Source organism: Periplaneta americana, chromosome 8, assembly GCF_040183065.1.
Source record: "Periplaneta americana isolate PAMFEO1 chromosome 8, P.americana_PAMFEO1_priV1, whole genome shotgun sequence".
In the NCBI taxonomy this organism is placed as follows: domain Eukaryota; kingdom Metazoa; phylum Arthropoda; class Insecta; order Blattodea; family Blattidae; genus Periplaneta; species Periplaneta americana.
In genome coordinates, this window is record NC_091124.1 from 33,571,860 (window position 1) to 33,598,299 (window position 26,440).

A 26,440-nucleotide genomic window follows, 5' to 3' on the forward strand; every position below is an offset into this window, starting at 1 on the left:
ACTTGAATATATGATAAAAGCATAAAAAGGTTACTAACAATATTTTTTATTTATTTATTTAAATTTAAATATACAGAATAAAGACTATAATGACAAACAAACAAGCGAAATAGAAATAAATAATACAAACAATATAAAACAGGAGATACAGTAGTATTAACAAAATTTGAGACCGAATGAGCAGCGCTCGTGTTCGGTCGCAGTTCAGATATAATATTAATAGGCCTATAAGAGAATATAAAATAAAATAAAATAGGAAATAGAATTAAAATTACAGTTACAGAAATTATATAATACAATATTAATATAAGAGAAATATAGAAAATAAAATAAAAATAATAATAATAATAATGATAATAATAATAATAATAATAATAATAATAATAAAAATAAATAAGTAAAATAAAATAGGAACTAAAATTTAAATTACAGCGGCAATGGAATTATATAATATAATATTAACACTAGAGAAGAATAATATCGCACGTGAAAAGTAGGACTATATAATATATATTTCAAAATTATAGAATACAAATATAATATAGGTTGATTAATTCATACACATAGGCTATAAATTTATTTAATCAAATTGAAGATATTAACACGTTTCTAATTTTCTTGTTATATGTTAGTGGGTTACATGTTAGAAGTTCTGGGTGTAATTTAGTTAAAGCATTGTACAACCGAGGGCCAAAATTAATGTTATGCTTTAGACCAGCAGATGTGAGACATTTAGGTTCTACTAATGTTAAATTAATATTTCGTCTTGTGTCATAATTATGTGTCTGTAATACAAACTTATTACGATTTTTATGATAAAATTTTAACAGCGTATACTTATAAATTTGTTCAATATTAAATACATTAAATTCAGAATAAATTAATTTAGTTGGATAATCGAAACGTTTCTTCAAACAAATTTTAATTATTCGTTTTTGTAGTAAATTTAACGGACTAAGATTAATTTTTGTACTTCCACCCCAAACAATTATACCATATTGAATGGTAGACTGAATAATGGCCAAATAAACATTTCGTAGAACTCTAATGGGTAAGTAGCGTCGAAGATTAACGAATTTATAAATTGTTTTACGAAGCCTCTTACAAAGATAAGTAATGTGATGAGACCATTTTAAATTCTGATCAATAATGATACCCAGATATTTGACATACGTGGCTTCTTTCAATGGTGGACATTTACAACTTTTGGGATCTAAACAATTTTCACTGTGTATTATTAGTCTATATTCATCACTAAATTTTAAATTTTGAACACTGGCAGCTGTTTAGAATTCACTTTTTACTTCATATTATATTTTCCAAAATTTGAAAATTTCACACATATTATTTCATAACTCCACAACCATTAGTTATAGAATTATGAAATTTTGTACACTGATTTAATATGCATTTATGCAAAAGATAGACTACAATAATGTCCATTTCTTTGAAAATAGAAAAATTAGGTCACAAAACATTATGTAAATTTTAATATATTTTATATATGACAATAAAAAATTAATTGTAATAAAGTAAACAACTCTACATGTCTGAGAGTAGTCTACTTTTCAGAAATAAGTGTTTATTACATGCAGGAAAAATATTAAAGATGTCAGAGAGACCATAACAATGTTGTGGTTACCAAATGATGTAACTGCTGAATTTCTTTGTGTTTTTCTTTTCATACTTTGATAAAACTGGTTTGAAAATATTATTAATAACTTTTTTATACTTTTATCAGATATTTATCTATACTAATAATAAATCTGTAGCCAAATTTTTTTCTGATAATTTTCGATTTTCCAAAAATAATTGGTATTAACATGTATAATTAACCATCCTGAAACCGAAAATCGCTTTTTTGAAATTTTTGTTTGTCTGTCTGTCTGGATGTTTGTTACCTTTTCACGCGATAATGGCTATATATGAAAATTGGAATATAAATTAAGTTCATTGTAACTTAGATTTTAGGCTATATGGCATTCAAAATACTGTATTTAAAAGAGAGGTTATAAGGGGGCTTGAATTAAATAAATCGAAATATCTCCCTTAATTTTTGTGAAAAATGTTGCATAACAAAAGTTTCTTTAAAAATGATTTCTGATACGTTTCATTCCAAGCAAAATTTTGATGGGACCAAATTGCACCAAAAACGGATGTTCTCTGAACCAAATGATCATATTTTAATTATTTGCATGTAATAACAATTAAGAAATATGTTAAAAGAATTATCATTGCACTAAATGAGTGGTCTCTGTACCAAAATGATCTCATTTTAATTATTTAAATACAATTTAAATTAAGTGACATATTAACCGATTTATCCTTCTATCAAACACGAATGTTCCCTGGACCAGATGTCCTGTTTTAATTATGTAATTACTTTATATTTATTTCTAACAAGTGCAGCGGAGCGCACGGGTACAGCTAGTGTTCTAATATTGGTATTGGTATTGGTATGGTTTATTCTCACTCAAACTTTTGGTCCTGCTGGCCCTTCAGTAGTGTTCTAATAAGTCTTGTTGCGGTTACTTTGTAAGTTTTGTTCAATTGTGAGTTCATTTTCTTATAAAAGTTTAGAAATTTAGAGCCTGTATTTTCTGATAATATTCACGTACATATACCCTTAATCAGTGGGCCATGTTTAGAAATTAGCAGGCTTTGAGAATTTGTAAAACAAGAGAACATCAGGCTTCGATTTTGTAACCACAAATTATGTTCTCTTGTCTTATAAATTGTCAAAGCTTGCTAATTTCTAAACATGGCACATTGATTAAGCTATTTCTTCATTGTTTTTAATTCATAGATTTCTTATGGTCATGTTAAATCCTTAAAATCAGATGTCCAAAAAAAAAAAAAAAAAAAAAAATTACATGGTATATAAATGGGCATTGAGATAAGAAGATACTTTCGATTTTATGGATTCAGATGTGCCAACCTTTCAAAGGTACTTACTAACAATGGAAACATAACAACGACGTCATTTCGCCACATTCTATTGTACACTTCAGCGCTATTATGATTGTATATTGTTTCCAAATCATATAAACATAAACATGAAAGTTTGTAGTTTGCAAACTATCGTGTAATCGCCTAACGATAATGTTAATGTCAGTGTTTATGTGAATCATTGTGAATGATCCTATTTGGCAACCTGACAGCAAACTTCTGTGTTATGTAACGTTTAATTTTCATTGTGAATGGGCCTTAACTAATATTATCATTTAAAATAATGAACACTGATCTTGCGTGTGTTATTTGGAAGTAATTTGATATCTAAACAGTCCAAATTTAAGCTATACTGTACTACAATAAGACCTGTAGTACCTTATGCCAGCGAAACATGGGTCCTTAAAAACTCCATAAAACACAGACTACTAATTCTTGAAAGAGCAATATTAAGAAAAATTTTTGGTCCAACTAAAATGAATGATGGTACATGGGGAATTAAATATAACAGTGAACTGAATGAGCTGATAAAGAATAGGAACATAATAAATCATATAAAATCGCTAAGATTAGGATGGTTTGGTCATATAAATAGAATGGAGAATAATAGACTGGTCAAACAAATATACAAATGGAAGCCAATAGTTAACAGAAAGCAGGGTAGACCAAAAAATAAATGGGAGGATGATGTCCTGAATGATTTGAAATTGATGAGGGTGGAAAACTGTAAAAAGGTAGTTGGAAGCCGTAAGGAATGGAAGAAAGTTGTTGAGAAGGCCAAAACTTTCATCTGAGAGTTGTAGAGCCTGAAGAAGAAGAAGAAGAAGAAGAAGAAGAAGAAGAAGAAGAAGAAGAAGAAGAAGAAGAAGAAGAAGAAGAAGGAGGAGGAGGAGAAGAAGAAGAAGATCTTGTTTTTTGTATATTTCACTATTAAATACATGATTACATTTATTTATTTATTTATTTATTTATGTCTAAGGGGTTCCCAAACAACTTAGTACACTGACATTTAAATATATCTGACCTACGATTTTATGATCGTGTAAACGAACTTTCCAACCACGGGATAAGTCAGAACCAAAGATATTAAAAATTGAAAAACTTTGAAACAGTTCCGCTAGTTCTCAATACGTGGCACCATTATTGGGACTGTTACAAAAGTGTCATGAAAAATGACTATGTTGATTAAACATAAATTATTCTCATGATTGACAATATCAGCAGTTTCCAGCTAAACCCAGTGTTGTTTTGTAATCAGTAGAGTGAAATGAAAAATTGAATTGTATAATGCAGGTATATTTATGTACGATTGGCAACATTTACTATTATCTTTGCCATCTATTCACAGAAGTAGTAACTAATGAAGCCACACTTTCACCAAGAGAATTATCGATCACTATCGATTAGTAAGGTCAGATATCTTTGACAGTCAGTGTACAATATACTTAGCCCCGGTTTCTTCAACCTTTGTTATAATGCAGCTAACATAGCGTTAATTAACTGTAAGTTAAAAGTATGAATTGCTGTTAAAAATATTGCGTTTCTTCGACTTTACATTTCACATTTTAACATTCTGTTTGTTAACTCTCTGTTAGGACCAGAGATTCTAGAGTTTAACCATAACCTATAACCAAGTATAGGCTCACTTCTGTTTTCTGAACTCTGACAATTGCGATTCTCGCTTGTTTCCGTTGTTTGATTCAGAGAGAATGGAAGTCTTTCTATTCTCTCAGGTTTGATCTGTCTGTATCACAATAGCGTGGAGGGGCGTAATTGGTACTGCTATTATGAAATGGAAAACACTGGAACAAAAAGAAATTGTGGGACTAATTTCTGTTCGTTCGAAAGAAACCTTCTGCTGGCAATTATTTTCCAGTATAAACCAATTAGGCCCTAATGAGAATAAACAAACAAACGGATCTAAGTTGAAAGCGAAAAGTGAGGCTTGGCAGAAAATAGCCTATACCTTTGTATGAACTTCTGGTCTGTCAAATCACATAAATCATCCGATCTGTTTATGTATTCATGTATATCATTTTCTAAATAATCCAGATATATAAGTTCAGCATCTAACGCACCAGCCATATCGGATACTTCTATGCTAACAGAAAGTTAAATAATTTAACTGCATGAAATTGGACAGTTAAATTAACATAGGTTTAACAGCCTGTTAGTACTAACAGTAGTTGAAGGAATGCTTCAACTGTTAAGTTTACAGTTAAAATGGAATAACACACTGTTATAATTTAACAAAGGTTGAAGAAACCGGGTCTTAATTGTTTAGATAATAAATATAACTGATTTTCTAAACGTGGCACTTGTTACAACCGCTTTCAAATTATGTAAACTTTTCGGTAATTTTTTTTTCTGAAAAACTACAGCGTGATAAAAAAAACTAAGGTATATATCTGACAATTTCCTTCTCAAAATGAAACATCGTCGCCAACTCTGATTAGAATGTTCTTTGTGTAGGAACCAAGCAGACTGAACTGTCCCTCTTTTGCTTTATGAAGGGGCGGATTCCACCTGGATGCATTCACTCGATTCCTGGCGCGAAATCCTCTCTCCCGTTCGCCTAGCTTCTATCTCGCACTTCCACTGCCCCCTCGCATACGCTCAGAATTGCACCAATAAACATAACAATAAATTGAACGTCCTTTTTGTTGTTGCCATAGCTACTAACTAACAGTGTTTATTTTGTTTGCAGCAATCAAGAGGGTGTGTGGCGCCTGGCAGTCCGTACTTGAAAATTGTGTTTATAGCTCTGGGGAGAGCGTTTTATTGTCCGCCTAGAGACTCCATTATACTCGGACATAGCGATAAGACTGCGGATGGCGCAATGCATCTCCGAGAACCAGTTTCTTCGACAGCGCATAATAATAATAATAATAATAATAATAATAATAATAATAATAATAATAAATAGGTTTAATTTATTGTTCTCCGATCTAGTGGATTATGGCTTCAAACCCCGACGTCGATAAGAATTTCTTAGAGTGGCTTTCTTCAAAATAAAATAGGGATATTGGCCCCCATGTCGCAGATTTACAGTACATTTAATTTACAATGTTTATTTTTTATTTTAGTTGGTTATTTAATGACGCTGCATCAACTACTATGTTATTTAGCGTCGATGAGATTGGTGATAGCGAGATGGTATTTGGCGAGATGAGGCCGAGGATTTCGGCATAGATTACCTTGTATTCACATTACGGTTGGGAAAAACCTCGGAAAAAATCCAACCAGGTAATCAGCCCAAGCGGGGATCGACCCCGCGCCCGAACGCAACTTCAGACCGGCAGACAAGCGTCTTAACCGACTGAGCCACGCCGGTGGCTCCATTTACAATGTCTGAGCATCGTGAGTGGATTAGATAAAGTCAAATTATGACTTGCAGAACTATATTAAACATCTATATATAATTTGAACTGGTAATGGAAATTACGGGAAAACGGCTGAATGGATTTTAATGAGTGACCCCCTCATTTTCATGCCTGGCATCCAAAGTTTTTCGGAAAAATAGTAGTTTTCAGTGAAATGTCCATTTTCCTCCATAATTTTCCTATTTTCCAAAATCCATCTGTTGTCAGTTTTGAGAACTAATTTTATTGAATCACGGCCGACTTGATTGAATTTCAGAACAAAACACACACTACAATAAACAATAGGCTATTACACGAAGGCCATGACCTGCAGGATTGCCGACATATTTAGAGCTCAATTCAATTTGTTATTAAAAAGTGATTCCGCAGTGTATAATTTTCTGAGTACAGCTGTGTATTGGATATTCAAACCTATGAAACTTGAGGTGGTTTGATGACATTATTAGCATTAGAAATTAAATATTATTAGAGTTAATATCATGATGCGTCTATTTTTCATTAATTGTACATAATATTGATGCTATATTGAAGACATGAAAGTGAAACGTTTTGAGGTTATGTAAGTAAATGTAGAGAATATCTTAATTTAGATCTTCATTTCTATAATTTACTGAGTGACTGCTATATATATAACTACAAAACTTAAGATAATAACATCGTTATTAAAAATCAAATATTTTTATACTTATTAACCCAGTGGGGTTGGGTCTTTTTCATATACTTAATGGCGGTGAGTGTAGATATTGATATGTGTCATTGTCTTCAGTATTGGCTCGAAAGAGCGCAAAAATTACAGTTCCTAAGGAAAGATCAAAAGGTATTACTTACTGATAAAATAAGAGGCCTACAGAATTTTGCAGTCTCCAGATCATTTCAGCAAGATCTCTCAGTAGGATAAAATGATTTTACGCTCTACATTTCAAGTTCTACATGCAGCAGCTATACGAAAATGCTATTGTTCGAAAGCTTAGCAAACCTGACATTTTTTTAACTTTTGCCTACAATCCACAATGACCTGAAATAGCTACTGCTATCGTCCTGACATTGATACTTGCGTTTTCGCGTTGAAACACAAAAACTGAAGTTGGATAGTTTCAAGAAAAAGTATTTGGCCTAAAAAATCCATTCAGAGGGAGTATGTTTCATTATTATGGAAGCAAATAACTATCAAAAAGACAAGTATTCTTCATTGAAAATAAATCTGAAAAATTTTTATTTGAACGTCTAACGAACTTAGTTTGCAGCAGCATTTGCTGCACAAGCCACTAGTTACTTAACATTATAAAATGATATGAATGCAATACATGAAGTCAAATGATAATTTAAAGGATTATATTTAAAATTTAATTAACGCTATAAATGACACGAATGCAATAGCTAAAAGTCAAACGATACTTTACAAAAATGTATTAAAATTAATTAGTAGTATAAAATAACATATCTATCAACCAATCGAAAATTTTATAACTTTAAGGTATTTTTATTTCAATAAAACAACTGCCGTCGAAATTTATTAAACATTTTTAAAGTCATGGCCCCATAATTATCCACAGGTTTACTAAGTCAATATTTTGGTACAATACACAAATCTTGTTGTCTAATATTAAAAAATGAACATCACTACGAAAAATAAAGGATGTATTTTATCACGTAGATAAATTATATATTGGAACCTCGTGACACCAATAAGACATCACTCATGAGGCAACTAAGCCAGGAGATAATGGGGTAGGGTGGTCAGTAGATACATTAATGACGCACATGTCTTTCACTGCAAACCCAGCATTCTTCAATCTTTCCTATTTTCTTCCTTCCTCTTAGTCTCCGCATATCATCCATATATCTTAATGTCGTCTATCATCTGATATCATCTTCTGCCCCGAACTCTTCTCCCGTTCACCATTTCTTCCAGTGCATCCTTCAGTGGGCAGTTTCTTCTCAACCAGTGACACAGCCAATTCCTTTTTTTCTTCCTGATCAGTTTCAGCATCATTCTTTCTTCACCCACTCTTTCCAACACAGCTTCGTTTCTTATTCTGTCTGTTCATTTCACACGCTCCATCCTTCTCGATATCCACGTTTCAAATGCTTCTATTCGCTTCTCTTCATTTCGTCGTAATGTCCATGTTTATGCCCCATTCAATGCCACACTCCATACAAAGCACTTCACTAGTCTCTTCCTTAGTTCTCTCTCCATAGGTCCACAGAAGATGCTCCCCTTTCTATTAAAAGCAAATCTTATGTATTTTATTGTTCTTCCTCTTATTATCACTCCTCCCATGTTCTGAAAACAGTTTTTTACTAAATCTTCCAAGTGGATGTTGAACAGGGTAGGTGATAAAGGGCATTCTTGTAGTCCTCTTCCCATTTTATTTCCTTCTGACATTTCTTCTCTTATCCTGATTTAATATACAATAAATCTTTAAAAGTAACTTATATTACGATACAAGGTTGGAAAGTGATTTTTACAAAGTCGAGAAAAAGTTTCAAAAACGAGCAGACCGAGTTTTTCAGTTTCCGAGATTTTGTAATTCACTTCACAAACGTGTATTGTATAACATTTTTTTGCACAATCATATTTTTAAAATAGCAAATACAATATATTTTGCATTGAAAATTTAGAGCAATATTATTCCAACGCCTTCTCAAAACTGCACTGTAATGGTAAATAAGCAGCGATCTCGGCTGGGGGGAACACGTTACAGACACAGCGGGAAAAGCATGGAGAGCGTTACACTTTGTGATGAGGGTACCAAGAAAAGGCTCTGATAAATCCAAAGAGATATCATATAAATCACTAGTACGTCTAGTAATGGAATATGGTGCTGCATGTTGGGATCCTTACAGATTAGAACATATTAAGACACTGGAAAAAATTAAAAAACGGGCTCTCAAGTGTTGTCGGAAAAATTCACCATTAAAATGGGACACACTCACGGACAGGAGAACGCGAATTCGATTATGCGCACTGTTCAAAACATACAGAGGTGAGCCTGCCTGGAGAGAAATAAAAAATAGGTTGCAGCCGCCAAATTACTCTTCAAGGAACGACCACTCATATAAATTGAGGGAAAGAAGACAGAGGACGGACACTGGAAAGTTTTCTTTTCTCAATCGTACTATCAGGGACTGGAATGCTTTACCTGCAGACTTACTAAAGGCTTTACCAACAACCAAAAATGTATTTAAAAATAGGCTTAAGGACTTCATTAATAGACGGTAATTATACACAGTATTTAAAGGGTGTATATGATATTTTGTTATTGAAGTGTTGTATCAGTGAAGTGTGTTGTGTAAGTGAAACGTGTTCCTGTCAGTGAAGCTTTATAGTTTATAGTGGCAGTGCAAAGTATTTGAACAGTGAAATGTTTTTGAAGTGTTAGTGAAATCAGGATAGAATCTGTGAAATGTGTCGTAGTTCTAGTGCAGTGAGTGAGTTGACAACGAAATGAGTGTAATGTTGAAAGGTACTTGTGCAGATATGAACATATACTCGTGAGTTTTAGTTCGAACTTAGGTTTAAGATACAAATTAGTTTTATTTTAAATGTTATTTTAAGTGATCGTGCTTCATTTAATTTAGGATATTCCTTGTTATTATTATTATTATTATTATTATTATTATTGTTAGTATTAATTATTAGTATTATTATTAACTGTATTTTTAATTAATAAGTTTATTATTGTCATTATTGAGTGTAATTAGTTACCACTGCCACCGGGTATATACCCACTGCAGTGTGAATACATACATACATACATACATACATACATACATACATACATACATACATACATACATACAAGTAACAATAAGTGCATTGTAATAGGTCTATTCAGTATAGTTTTATGTTATGAAGAATGGTTTCCCTAGCAACAAGTGGAAATTCTAATTCACAAGACCTAACAGCAATAGCTGTAAAAAAAAATACGATCGTGCAAAAAATAATTATGTATCATCTAGATTTAGAGGGTCTGGAGGACAATTTGAAGGGATCGATACTGTTTCAGAGGTCGCATCACCTCGTTTTATAAAAAGCCTGACACAGCGCTTACACAATTAAAATCATTCCCAACAGCGTCACGTAGCGTCGGGCGCATTGCATGTCGACGCCGGGCGCCGTCGTATTACACAACAACGTTATAAAAATGTTCCACAGAGACTGGAGCGCGGGATATGACACCCAGGGGTGCAAGACCGCCACCGTGTTGTGACGACGCCAGGGACAAACCTCGAAATGACATGTACCCACGCCACGGCTAGTCTTCAAAGAGTAAAGTTAATAATTAATAACAGGTAAGCGTTCATTACTATACTTACTTACATATAAAAGGCTTTTAAGGAACCCGCAGGTTCATTGCCGCCCTCACATAAGCCCGCCATCGGTCCCTATCCTGAGCAAGATTAATCTACTTTCTATCATCATATCCCACCTCCCTCAAATCCATTTTAATATTATCCTCTCATCTACGTCTCGGCCTCCCGAAAGGTCTTTTCCCTCCGGTCTCCCAACTAACACTCCATATGGATGTCTGGATTCGCCCATACGTGCTACATGCCCTGTCCATCTCAAACGTCTGGATTTAATGTTCCTAATTATGCCAGGTGAAGAGAAAAATGTGTGAAGTTCTGCGTTGTGTAACTTTCTCCATTCTCCTGTAACTTCATCCCTCTTAGCCTCTATTTTCCTAAGAACCTTATTCTCAAACACCCTTAATCTCTGTTCCTCTCTCAAAGTGAGAGTCCAAGTTTCACAACCATACAGATCAACCGGTAATATAACTGTTTTATACATTCTAACTTTCAGATTTTTTGACAGCAGACTGAATGATAAAAGCTTCTCAACCGAATAATAACAGGCATTTCCCATATTCATTCCGCGTTTAATCTCCTCTCGAATGTCATTTATATTTGTTACTGTTGATCCAAGATATTTGAACTTTTCTAACTCTTCGAAGGATAAATCTCCAATTTTTATGTTTCCATTTCGTACAATATTCTGTTACGAGACATAATCATATACTTTGTCTTTTCGAGATTTACTTCCAACCCTATCGCTTTACTTGCTTCAAGTAAAAGTTTCGTGTTTTCCCTAATCGTTTGAGTGGATTTTTTCCTAACATATTCACATCGCGTTCATTACTAGTATTCCCGTTCCACTCATACTTCATCATATGATGACGCAGAATTTCTGCACTGAAATATCATATGTACTTCGGTACATCGTAATAATATATGATATGCGAAAAATAATCACTTAGTGATTTAAGACGGCGCTTATTCCGTCAGATCCCGGCCACTTAGTCACTCATAACGAGTGCACCTCTGCACACGTGTGGACATTGTGCCACTGTCATACATCTGTGACGAAGTGCATGAGGGTAGGCCACTAGAGGGAACCCAAGAGGTGGAACTTAAACTGAGAGGATTCGATCCGGCATCGGGATGGGAATCCGGTGTGGCTTAGTGGATAGAGCGTCAGCACGTAGAGCTGAAAACCCGGGTTCAAATCTCGGTGCCAGAAAGAATTTTTCTCCGTTCCACTCATCCTTCATCATACGATGACGCAGAATTTCTGCACGGAAATATCATATGAGCCGTTCAGATCAAAAGTGGTGTAAGTCAAATTGGGTAATGAGGTTTAAAGTAAAAATTCTGTAAAATACAGCGCAAAGTAGCAATTAATATGTCCTTCTTGGTATCCACTGACTACTAACAGTTTAAATGAACTGAATATTAATTGCTACTTTGCGCTGTATTTTACAGAATGTTTACTTTAACCCTCATTACCATTTTTGACTTACACCACTTCTGCTCTGAACGGATCATATGTACTTCGATACATCGTAATAATATAGCTGTGATGTCGCCAGATTCTTCATAGAAACATAACTATTTCCTCTAAAATGGTGAATGTTAGAGAAAAAAACTTATTGAGATTCCATCTTGAATCTTGCATACACTACTTTTAACACTTAAATATGAATGATTGTTTGATTGGCAAACTTACTGGTATTAAATTACATAAGCACGTATAGCTTGCTTTTCAACACGCAAACGCACCTCCACAACAGGCAGCGAAATTCGAGATGACGCCGAGATCTAGTAGGCTCTGAGGATGGTGTAAAGAAGCACCGAAACAGCTGTAAGCCATATGTGCTTATATAATTTAACACGAGTAAGTTTGCCAATCAACCAATTATTTTTATTTAGATTTTTCAAATCTCTCCTCATGATCTATTACCAGTTTCATTTTGGCGTACGCGTTACCATCCACTCTGTGTATGGATCATATACAGAGACTAAGACAAAGGCGGAAAGTAGGGAAGATTGGAAAATGCTGGGTTTGAAGTGAACGAAATGCCCTTGGAAAGCAAAAATGAATGAATATCGGGAGTCATACTCGGTTCCGAGAAATCTGTGCCTAGAAATGCAACCGCTTCAACCACGGCTGAGAAATGATCTCGGGCATCTTAACTAATTACCCGTAAGAAAAAATCCCAGCTATTTCCCCACGCAATATATTTTCGGTTTCGGCGAAAGTTTGCGTGTGCCGAAGTCCCACGGAAAGGCAAATATAATCAAACCTCTCTCCCCGCGCGCGCATTTTCTCACTATATCGTAAAGTTCTGAATTGTCCGAGGGCGTGGGTGCATGTGAAGGAGAGAGGAAGGCAGGATTTTATGCCGCAAACATTTCGATGGGGTTCTCTCCTCCCCCCCCCAACCCCCTGTGTAATTATCGAACTGCTGAGACCAACTTCGCGCAACCCTCATTGAATGCCGACCGTCCAGCCATCCGCGAAATTGAATTGAGCCCGTCGTGGTTTCGAACCGAACCGAAGCGAAGCTAAAATAAATAAATTAAGCAGAGGAAATATGAGAGATTCCCTACTAAACCGTTTTTAACAAACGTTGGCTAATATTGAAGCACGACGGAAATGTATGGAACACTTAACATGAATCGCGTCTTCATCAAAGGGATTTATATGCCACACTGCAATTCTGTTCTGCGTCTACATTGGGCGAATTAAGAGACACTTAGCAAAACCTTGAAAGTAAATAGACACAAAAAAGGAGAAAGAAATGGAAAAAAACGAAGAAAGAAAATTGTAGCCTAAATACAAAAAAGAAATCTATATTAAAAAATAAAGGTAGAAATTATGAAACACAGAATTCAAAGACAAAATGCAGGGGAAAAAGTGACAAAGGATTTTTGAAATCACTTTTGAATGCACGTAACGTGCTTTATTCTTGATATATACAGGGTGGAAGTAGTATAACTCTGCAGATTTTAACAGCATAGATAGAGTAGGTCTACAAAAAAATATTCTAATATCATTCATCCATGTATTCATTTATTCAAAGTAATGCTTTAAACTTAATAAAATCGTATCTTAACGACAGAATTCAAATAACGAAAATTGCCAGTTATTCAAGCGAACCTTCAATTATTAATACAGGTGTTCCCCAAGGCACAGTTCTAGGTCCTATTTTATTTTTAATATATATTAATGACTTATTGAAAACTGACTTACAACAATACAATGGTGTTCAATATTCTTATGCAGATGACACAGTTTTATTTTTTGGTGGAAAAATCTAGTATGATGCATATAATAATTCAAATAATGGACTTAAAAATGGTTTGACATAAATTACCTTTCTATCAACGAAAATAAAACTATAATTATTCCATTCTCATTATCTGAAAAATGTAACAAACCTCCTACATCTATATTAAGTATTAAATTACGTAATTCTTATTGTTGTCTTAGACAGTGTAAATGTCCGATTATTAAGGAGTCCTCTGAAGTTAAGTATTTAGGTATAATTTTCGACAATCACTTAAAATGGAACCAACACATTAATTACCTTTGTAATAAATTACGTAAAATAACATTATTTTGTTTTCTTGAGGAATTACTTGTCAATAAGTTTATTACGCACAATATACTTAATTTTATTTCAATCGGTAATTATGTATGGAATTACAGGATGGGGTAGATTATTTAAATCCAATTTTAATCCACTTTATTTATTACACAAGAAAATAATTAAAACATGTCTTCATAAACCTACTGATTTTTCATCTCAAAAATTGTTTTTAGACTTTAATGTTCTTAAAATAAGACAAATTTATTATATTATATTAATAAAATTCATACATAAAAATCGAAATAATTTTGAATTGTATTTTCATAGTTATGAAACAAAAGATATGAATTCTTTAAGATTGTTTGAACCAAAATGCAACACTGTTACAGTATTTAATCATAGTAGTAATTTAGGCCCAAGAATATATAACAAATTTATATTTAAATATCCTAATCTTGTCAATTCTAATACTTCTAGTATTAAATTTAAAACGTTATGTATGGATTTTATACTTACTTACTTACAAATGGCTTTTAAGGAACCCGAAGGTTCATTGCCGCCCTCACATAAGCCCGCCAGCGGTCCCTATCCTGTGCAAGATTAATCCAGTCTCTATCATCATACCCCACCTCCCTCAAATCCATTTTAATATTATCCTCCCATCTACGTCTCGGCCTCCCTAAAGGTCTTTTTCCCTCCGGTCTCCCAACTAACACTCTATATGCATTTCTGGATTCGTCCATACGTGCTACATGCCCTGCCCATCTCAAACGTCTCGATTTGTATGGATTTTATAAAAATTGAAAATTGTAAATTTAAGTTTATATATTCTTATTGTGTAGTAGACATAAGACAAATTGTAGTAGGCTATACACTTCTTAATTTAAATTCAGGAATCCTCCCCTGAGCACGAGTTATACTCTTTCAGGGACGAGCTAAAGTTTTTCTGTATATATTATATTTTATGTTACAATTATTAGCAAAATAAATAAATAAATAAATAAATAAATAAATAAATAAATAAATACATACATAAATAAATACATAAATAAATAAATACATAAATAAATAAATACATAAATAAATAAATAAATACATAAATGAATAAATACATAAATAAATACATAAATAAATAAATAAATACATACATAAATAAATAAATACATACATAAATAAATACGTAAATAAATACATACATAAATAAATAAATACATAAATAAATAAATAAATACATAAATAAATAAATACATAAATAAATAAATAAATAAAATTCTTTCATTCAGAGTTTTCTGCGAGACGGACCGCGTAGAAAACCAAGAAAGAAAGAAAGGAAGGACGGACGGACGGAAGAAATAAATAAAATGGAAACATGAATTGGAGAAAAGAAGCAAATATGAATGAAGAAAAGATACAGACGAAGTGATAAAAAATGTAAAAAATGGGGAAAAGAATGGTGAAGAAGAAAAAAAAAAGAGAAGTAGAATGTAGGGCAAGAAAAGAACAATTACCGAGCGAATTGTCGCAGACGGTAGCGTTTGTAACTCGTATTCGTGAAGTCCGAGGTTCAAACCCCATGGCCGGCCAACCTGACTGGGATTTTTCATGGTTTCCCCTCAGTCACAAAGGCAAATACCGGATTGAAAATTTACATACCATGACTCATCACCGCCTCAGTCACCAATATCAAAAACATTAATCAAAATATGAAATCAGTTACATGAACACAAGCCATCTACAACACACAACAGAAACAGGAACTCAACAATAGTAACAACGGCCTACTGGTATACCCACAGATCCTAACACGCGATATGACCAGATGTTAAAGCATATACAAACAAAAAAATAAATAAAATTAGTTCTGAATACTACGGCGGAAGAAAATAGAAACAGAAACAAAGATACATAGGCCGAAGAAGAGAAAAGTAATAACAAAGGAATGAAGAAAACAAACAAAAAAAATGAGAAAGGAAATAAAAAGGAAGAAAAGATAAATAAAATAGAGAAAAAAATTAAAAGGGAAAAAGAGAAATGGCGAAGAAATTCTTCTTTTTATCGCAACAACTAAGACGGGATCGCTTCAGGTGATTTTACATGCGCAGAAGGTCTCTGATCTACGTCACTTCATATAGATATCACGGTTGCTATAGTAACCATGTATTAGACATTTCGTGTATGGTATAATGATGCATGTGAATGCTGGAAACTGAGCAGAAAAGTCCACAGAGCCCGGGGACAAGACACCGGAATTGCTGAAACATTAATATTAAAGCTGTCTAAATGTAGTCCGAGGACCGACTTCGAGGCAGCTCACGTTTCAGAAGGCCGCTAATCGCATTAGACTAGCCGGCGACATCTGACCTTCCTGGACAGACCGCAGGGACAGGTGACATCGCTTAAAGGGATTTCCCGTATCAGCATTCAACGTACATTGTAGTAATCATTTTTAAAGAAGATTGCTTTAGCAATCGACCGTCCTCTACTGCTGATTCTGAGTGACATAATCCCACAGAAGAAATACTGTATTTTAAGATTCTCGGCTCAAATTACGTTCTCCTTTCGTGTGGTTTTACTGGCAGCCTGCCTGGATATACATCCAAAAGAACCGTAGTTCGATTCCAGGAAGGAAAATACGAAATTTATCTCACTTTAATTAGTACTGGTTACGAAATGTCTTGAATTTGATCTTCTTTATATTAATAATAATAATAATAATAATAATAATAATAATAATAATGTATTTTAGCTGGCAGAGTTAAGGCCGTAAGGCCTTCTCTTCCACTCAACCACCAAAAAGTATATATACATATGCATGAACTTACAAAGAATTCAACAATTTGATTTAGATGAGAGTTACATGCATACAAGAGTTATTTACGAATTAAACAACAAAATACTATGAACTATTAATTAAACACTGAAATAAACTGTGTAGCAGAATTAAACTAAAATACATAGAATGTTAATATATTTCAAATTATATTAGATAATAGAAAGAGATTATTATGAGAATTTTGAAAATACAGCACTATCAGGATGATGTCTAAAGAAAGAAATAGCAATGTAGTCAGTGATAGTTTAAGTCAGTATGATTGGAGTGAAATGCTAATAAGGTTATCTTTTAAGCTGTTTTTAAAGATATTTATTGTCTTGCAGCCCCTAATATTTTGTGACAAGGAATTCCATTGACGCGAGGTGGATACTGTAAAAGATGATGAATAACAAGATGTTCCATGAAGAGGTATACTTAACGAGCCACAGATAAGTGATCTGGTATTTACGTCGTGGTTAGAGTATACATAAGAGAAACGAGACGAAAGGTAATTTGATGTTGAGGTGTGCAGAATTCGAAAGGGTAAAGACAAAGAGTGTAAAGTTCTGCGTTAAGTCGGAGCCACGAAAGACTTGCGAAGGACGGTGATATGTGATTATATCGTCGGATGTTGCACACGTATCTGACGCACATATTCTGAGCTCGCTGTAACTTGACTGTAATGGGGAAGATACACCATTGACCTGCAAAATTTGAGTTAAATTAATTTTTTTTTATATCTCAGCTACTAGAAAAGCTAAATGAACAAAGCTTTTCATGCTTAATACACATAAATTGCACTTTATAAAACACTATTCAGAATATTAAAGTAGCTAATAACTTAATTACCTGTAAAAATAATATGAAATTTGTATAATTTTTTACAACCGTATGGTATTTACATAATAAAATATACACTTAATTGAATATGTATATGCAGGAAATATTTATTTTCATAATAGTTACCTTCAATAAAATTTAGTAATAATAATAATAATAATAATAATAATAATAATAATAATAATAATAATAGACCTTTAGGGAGGCCGAGACGTAGATGGGAGGATAATATTAAAATGGATTTGAGGGAGGTGGGGTATGATGATAGAGACTGGATTAATCTTGCACAGGATAGGGACTGCTGGCGGGCTTATGTGAGGGCGGCAATGAACCTTCGGGTTCCTTAAAAGCCATTTGTAAGTAAGTAAGTAAGAAAAATTTTATAAATAATTTTCTGTGCAATATTATTTCTTGACTTTGGACAGTTGCCTAAATAACAAAACAATAAATTTTTCCGAGCCCTGGAATCGAACCCGGAATCTGCAGATCTGGAAGCCAGCATGTTGATCACCAGACCACGGATGCATAAAAAAGACGGCAATGGGAAAATATTCTTAGTACTAAGAATAATTATGAATAAATATTATTTTAATTGAAGAAGAAACAACATCCATATCAATTAATTGCATTGATCGGCACTGAATGGAGAAGACGAAAATTTTTTATACATCTTGATTACACAACTTTTAACACTATATCACTTTGAAATATGTAATTTATTGCTTTCGCGTGTTTGACTCCACATTACACTACACAAACATAACCCCACAGGAAACGCAAACAGAAGGCGCGAAGACCAGGACCAACCTTGATTTTACAAAAGAAAGCCATTAGAATTTTATGTAAATCAAACTATCTGGAACATTGTCGGCCACTTTTCAGACAATCACAGATTTTAACAATCATAAATTTGTATATATACGATCTAGTACTTTACACTAGACAAAATATCGATAATTTCTCATTAGTGGCCAATATACAGATCATGAAATTAGAAATAGTGAAAAAATTAATATTCCATATTGTAGATTACACAAGAGCAACACAAACTTTTTAATTATGGGGATGAAATTATAATATAATAAGCTCCCCAGTCAATATTATAAATTACCAATCAATAGCTTCAAAACTAGATTTTACAATTGGTTATTAAATAATCCTTTTTATTCTGTTGCTGAGTTTTTCAACACAAATTTGTATGAAATTGCATTTTAATAAATGAGTTTAATTCCAATTTAGTTAGTTTTCTTTAATATAAAAGTTTCAAATTACTTCAGGTTTTCATTGTATTATTTAAATTTTACTGTTTGTTATTAGTGTTTTTTAACGTATTTATATGTTTTTCAATGTATTCTGACGAAGCCTAAAACTGTATGTCTAATGGCCAAATAAATTGAATTGAATTGGATTGAACCAGTTCTGAAGATAGCCCACAACAGGCTGAAACTAGTCAACAAGATACCGTACCTAATATTTAACACGCGAAAGCAATAAATTACATATCCCGAAATAGTAATATGCCTTACAAGAGCGGTATGTTGAAGTTTTCATGTTCGAGGAAAAGTTTGAAAAAGCGAAACGTAGTTGAGCTTTTTTAATTTCCGAGAATTGAAAGAAAACATACCGCTCGTGTATCGTACATTATTTTGTGCGAAGATCGTTTATTACATACCTTAAAGAGGAATTTCTAATTAGTTGCAATGAAATCTCCATCTTGGTTTCTGTTCAATGACGGCAAATTTGGAAAACAAAAATATCTATCTTCAACATTGTTGCTTTAAAATGTTTTCTGTGTTTACTATACTCCAGCAGGCCGTGATATACGTCTGTCTTCCCCCCCTCCCCAGTCTATAAATGCGAACTTAAAACAAACGGTAAGGTTATGTAATGATTTATTTTTCATTTTAATATTTTAACAATATTATTTATATAACATATTGCAGTAATAACATCGGCAAGTTTGTTGATTTTTTCACGGCTTCCTTAATGTTACTTGCATCACGAATGCAGTAACTTTAGTGGAGTTGTAGAGTTTACTTAATTTTTGCAAATATTTAAAAACAATAATTAACAGTGCAATTTAGGTGAAGTTGCAGTGGTAAGTTTCCAATTTATAATTATTACTATATTGAACGTCTCTAAAAATAATATGTTAAAAGCCTAAAGCAGTAAAATCAATATGTCACTTAAGTGGTAAGAAGAGGGAAATTGTTATATGTGTGTTAGGTTGGGAATACTGAATGTGGAATTTTAGACTTTCCGCGGATTGGTTTTGTGCGGAAACCAAGCAAATACGCACGATCTCGCACAAAAATTCTTTCTTCCGAGAGTCCTGCTTAATTTGAAAACATATTTTATTAGTGACTGAAAGTTCTTGCAGAAAGGCGTTATAGGCCTATCACACTTAATAATAATAATAATAATAATAATAATAATAATAATAATAATAATAATAACAACAACAACAATAATAATAACAATAATAATAATAAAAGTAATAATAATAAAAGTAATTATTATTATTATTATTATTATTATTATTATTATTATAGAATAATAGTAATAATAATATTATTATTAAGTTAGAATTTATAAAACAGTTATATTACCGGTTGTTCTGTATGGTTGTGAAACTTGGACTCTCACTTTGAGAGAGGAACATAGGTTAAGGGTGTTTGAGAATAAGGTATTTAGGAAAATATTTGAGGCTAAGAGCGATGAAGTTACAGGAGAATGGAGAAAGTTACACAACGCAGAACTGCACGCATTGTATTCTTCACCTGATATAATTAGGAACATTAAATCCAGACGTTTGAGATGGGCAGGGCATGTAGCACGTATGGGCGAATCCAGAAATGCATATAGAGTGTTAGTTGGGAGGCCGGAAGGAAAAAGACCTTTAGGGAGGCCGAGACGTAGATGGGAAGATAATATTAAAATGGATTTAGGGAGGTGGGATATGATGATAGAGAATGGATTAATTTTGTTCAGGATAGGGACTAATGGCGGGTTTATGTGAGGGCGGCAATGAACCTCCGGGTTCCTTAAAAGCCAGTAAGTAAGTATAATAATAATAATAATAATAATAATTATTATTATTATTATTATTACTTATTATTGTGGGAAGAATCATATGTAAGAAGGTTCGTCCTATACCTGAATACTGTGCTCCCTGTATGTGAAAATTATTACCTAACACTCCATTCACAGATATACGCAGACAATATAAATTCAAGCAAGATCAAAAGGTTGAAAAGCACAGATTTAAACATCTCTCTGAAGTAGATATTCGTTTATCCGTGATGAGACGCAGAATGTATAGAACTGATGTCGCTTGTTTGAAGTATACGAGAGGTTTCTATGTTTAACAGTAGGCTAGAATTGTATTCTGTTATGAGTATTGAAATGAATATCTGACTAAATGGAGACGAGAGAAAGATATGCGAATGGATAATAATAAACAAAGCCTTCTGCAGAGATGAAATGTTGAAAATAAAGAAGAGAGAGAGGGGCTAGTTTTGTGAGTACGATTTAGGTGGCGTTGGAAATGAAAGTAAACATTATGACAAAAGAAGTTCGCTGATTGTACCAACTCCTATCTCCATGTCTGGAAAACAGGATATTGCACCTCTCTGAGAGGACTATAGAAGCAAATGACAATGTCGGGAAAAGTCAGGGGTTCTAATCGAAGCGAGTGAATTCCATGAGAGTTCTCACTTCGGTCTGGATAATTGGAAGATCGTAGATATTAGAACTGCAGGTCAGAAGTTAAGTTACATTTACATAAATATGTTTTATAATGTATATGAATATGTTTCACAAAATTGTTTGAAACATCATTTCTAAAATCTCAACTTTACTCTTCACAGAAGTTCAAAATAATGATGTTATCAAATAGCAAGAACCTTTGTTCGAATTTCACTTTATTTCATCTGAGAAACGTAAAATAATATTATTTTAAGGAAAAGGAAATGAGTTTTTACAAAGTGATTGATATTTCTTCGCTGTACGTTTCTACCAAATGACAAAAGGAAAGCATCCACACATCAGCAAAGATAATAGTCAACGTCTAAAAACGGCTACACTTATACCATTCTACATCGAAACGAACGTATCCTACATTTTCGCGCTGCATTTGTTTGCCTTTGGGCGTTTTTATGTTTGCGGGTTGCATTTCTTTGTTTTTCAGTGCTGTTACCAATACCTTACTGTAATAATACCGGACAGCTAGCAGTTTTACGTGCGAACGACGATGGTGCTGCTACCTACCTGCCGGGATGGAGATAGTCGCAAAACAAGCTGTAATCAACTGCAATGTATATTGTTGCTGGGCTAGTTAATTGTTAACAGTTTTATGAATTAGTATTAGTGTTAAAATGTCAGGGTGTATATGTGCTGTTTGTAATTATTGTGACAATTGCAGCATTACAAATTGCTCCAAATCGTAATTCGATTTCCGACAGTTCATAAAACGTAACTCAACAATATTCTTTAGTAGACCTAATTCCTTCGTCTTTGTGTGTTGATAGAAAAATACATATTAGTTTTTTTATTTAGACCTGATAAATAAATAGAAGTTAAAATGTATTGGATTTTAAGGTTTTATCAAATTAAGTTTTATTGTTGTCCACATGCCTTTACTAATTATTACAAGCATCAGATTACTATCAATTTTATCTTTGCAGTTGTCAGCAATGCGTATATAAAACATTATTGTAAATTCATTCCTAATATCAGATTGATTTTGTCTCGGTAAAACAAAGAAAAAATATGTAACAATTAATTACGGAAAGTAATATGAAGTATACAATATTTCTCATAATATGCAGCTTTGATATAAGATAATAATTTTACATTAAATATTATACATTTCTTAAGTGTTTCATATATAATTCCACATTAGTAACTCACGGTTTAAACAATAGTCCGAATCTCGCTATGTTAATATTTGTATTATTATAGTAAGGTATTTGGTGTTAGGTTAGATTACAAAACGGAAAATAAAAACCGAGAATGATTATAATCCAGTGTGAGTCTGAAATACTGATACACTTAGGGTCGAATTCATAGTCGCCACTTATAAAATGAGGAAACACTTAAGTAATGAGCATTTCCTTAGCACTTATTTCAGATCGTATTGCAGAGACGCTACTCATTCATATGCCCTGAGCATTCCCTTGACATCGAAAGAAATATGGCAACATGGCTAGACGTGAGCGCTTTCCTACATTCAATTGTTTTCCAGCGCCTTCAAATTGTTAAATCCGCATTATTGTCATACACAAATACAGAAGTAAATAATATAGAACTAAAAATTATACAAAATGTCCAGAAAGCATTTTAGAGAAAAGAAAGAAGTGAGCTAAGATAACTAGTTATGAAATATGGAGATATTGTCAAAGTAAAAAAAAAAATTGATAATTGTTCTCTCCAAAAGAAGTAATTGACATGGAATAAAATGCAGTTGAGTTTAATGCAAACTCCGGAAATATTCCTGTCAGTAAATCATTTTAATTTATTTTTCAGTTATTTTTATGCTAAACAAAGTGGAAGTGATATAATTACGCAAATTTTAACAGCCTATTCCTTGGGTAGAATACAAACAAAAATGCAAATAACACTTCGTTGGGACATGAATACTTTTCGAAAAAAAAAAATGCCACTTAAATCTACCTGAAATGCTGCTGTATCATAAAATCTCAAAGCATCCAGTACTTTCAGCAGTGGCGAAATCGGTAAGCCTCATGGTTGTATTGTGAATTGAAATGAGAGACACCAGAATATTCACAACAGTGTTCTTGTCGAAACTGTATCGACTCTTAAATTGTAGATCATTATACATCTCTAAAGGGTTTTCCATATCTCTGATATATCTTTTGCTTGCCGAAACTCATTTTCATTTTATTTACAGAACTCAATAAATTAAATTAAATCATAATCATCATCCATTGTATACCGAATCAGCTAATTACAATGCATATGAGGAAACACTTGAGTAAGCTGACAAGCTACCTTATTTGAATAAGTGTTCACTTCAGTGGGGTTTATGAATTGGAAATGATTATAAGCAACTGCTTAAGTGTTTCCTTACGATAAGTGTTGACTATGAATTCGGCCGTTAATTACTATACATATGTTATATTAAAAATATGGAATATCCACAAAGGAACTGGATGAAGCATAGACCAACAGGAGATTAATACGAATGTATGTACAATCCAGGGCCCCAACGTTTCAACCGACCGGTTATAAATTCTCGACTGTATGTGCTGAAGCGTATCATTTCCCGGCTATATCCTTCACAACCGAAGACTGATCGGCGAGCTCGGTCGGTCGTTTTCAAGAGACTGCAGAGCTCTAGTCTGAATGCAACCCTGGATCGACAGACAATTGCCTCGGCCGACTGAGCTACACCGGTAGCTTTCAGATCTTATTGTGAGGTCAATTATATAATCAGAATATATACGTAATTGCAACCGTTTTTCTCCGAAGAAAAAAGCCTGGATTGGATTGGAATGCTCCTTTACGGAAACCCTGCATTTCCACAAAGATGATAGCAACGAGAATGCTATCATCTTTGTGGAAATGCAGGGTTGCCTGTGGCTGCGGATGTTTCGAAGTGGACATTGTCTACTTTATGGTAACCCTGTAGCCGCATCAGTTCACGTGTGAAAGTCTTAGCAATCCCCTGATAGAATTTCACGCTCAACGATCTCGGGACATTTGCAACTCTGGAGTGGAAGAGAAGTTTGCCATCCTAAGCCTGTGACTAATTACTGCCTGCTAGGAACAGGCAATATTCTGTTGTATAATTAGCGGTTAGCAGAGAACAGCTTCCCAGGAAGCAGACCTCGGTTCAGAACTCAGAAACTACTGATGGAACTTCGCTACATACGGGGAACAAAATTGGATTTGATGTGTAACGAAGCAATGACAACTGTACAGAAGAAACATTCTACGTTTGTTACTTACTTACTGGCTTTTAAGGAACCCGCAGGTTCATTGCCGCCCTCACATAAGCCCGCCATTGGTCCCTATCCTGAGCAAGATTAATCCAGTCTCTATCAACATAACCCACCTCCCTCAAATCCATTTTAATATTATCTTCCCATCTACGTCTCGGACTCCCCAAAGGTCTTTTTCCCTCCGGCCTCCCAACTAACACTCTATATGCATTTCTGGATTCGCCCATACGTGCTACATGCCCTGCCCATCTCAAACGTCTGGATTTAATGTTCCTAATTATATCAGGTGAAGAATGCAATGCGTGCAGTTCTGTGTTGTGTAACTTTCTCCATTCTCCTGTAACTTCATCCCTCTTAGCCCCAAATATTTTCCTAAGCACCTTATTCTGAAACTCCCTTAACCTATGTTCCTCTCTCAAAGTGAGACTCCAAGTTTCACAACCATAAAGAACAACCGGTAATATAAGTGTTTTATAAATTCTAACTTTCACATTTTTTGACAGCAGACTGGATGATAAAAGCTTCTCAACCGAATAATAACAGGCATTTCCTGTCTTTATCCTGTGTTTAATTCCCCCCCCCCCCGAGTGCCATTTATATTTGTTACTGTTGCTGCCAGGTATTTGAATTTTTCCACCTGTTCAAAAGATAAATTTCCAATTTTTATATTTCCATTTCGTACAATATTCTCGTCACGAGACATAATCATATACTTTGTCTTTTCGGGATTTACTTCCAAACCCATCTCTTTACTTGCTTCATGTAAAATTCCCGTGTTTTCCCTAATCGTTTGTGGATTTTCTCCTAATATATTCACGTCATCCGCCTAGACAAGAAGCTGATGTAACCCGTTCAATTCCAAACCCTGCCTGTTATCCTGGACTTTCCTAATGGCATACTCTAGAGCGAAGTTAAAAAGTGAAGGTGATATTGCATCTTCTTGCTTTAGCCCACAGTGAATTGGAAACGCATCTCACAGAAATTGACCTATACGGACTCTGCTGTACGTTTCACTGGGACACATTTTAAATTAATCGAACTAGTTTCTTGGGAATACCAAATTCAATAAGAAAATCACACAAAACTTCTCTCTTAACCGAGTCATATGCCTTTTTGAAATCTATGAATAACTGATACACTGTACCCTTATACTCCCATTTTTCCTCCATTATCTTTGTCGAATACAAAATATCTGATCAATAGTCGATCTATTACGCCTAAAACCACACTGATGATCCTCAATAATTTCATCTACATATGGAGTTAATATTCTCAAAAGAATATTGGACAACATTTTGTACGACGTCAACAAAAGTGATATTCCTCGAAAGTTACTACAGCTAGTCTTGTCCCCCTTCTTATAAATAGGTACGATTATGGACTCCTTCCATTGTTCTGGTACAATTTCCTTTTCCCAAATAGCAAGTACAAGCTTATAAATTTCGTTAGATAATGCACTTGTATTAATTCTGCTGGAATTTGATCGATACCTGGAAACTTGTTTGTTAGATGGAGGAAATGTGTAGCCTACTTCAGTCACGTACACGTGTATGTGTGCATGTACACGTACGTAAGTATTTTTCAGACCTGACTGTTAGTACAAGATAATATTGC

General features: G+C 33.6%; 1 protein-coding gene across 1 annotated transcript in view; it reads right to left on the reverse strand.

The window, feature by feature from the left end:
* Nucleotides 1-24,488, reverse strand: part of Fas2 (fasciclin 2) — a 128,025-nt gene extending 103,537 nt beyond the window's left edge. The window contains exon 1 of the mRNA XM_069832095.1: nucleotides 24,389-24,488. Within this exon, the coding sequence (XP_069688196.1) occupies nucleotides 24,389-24,488 (100 nt within the window). The remainder of the gene's footprint in view (nucleotides 1-24,388) is intronic.
* Between the last annotated feature and the right edge of the window lie 1,952 nt (nucleotides 24,489-26,440).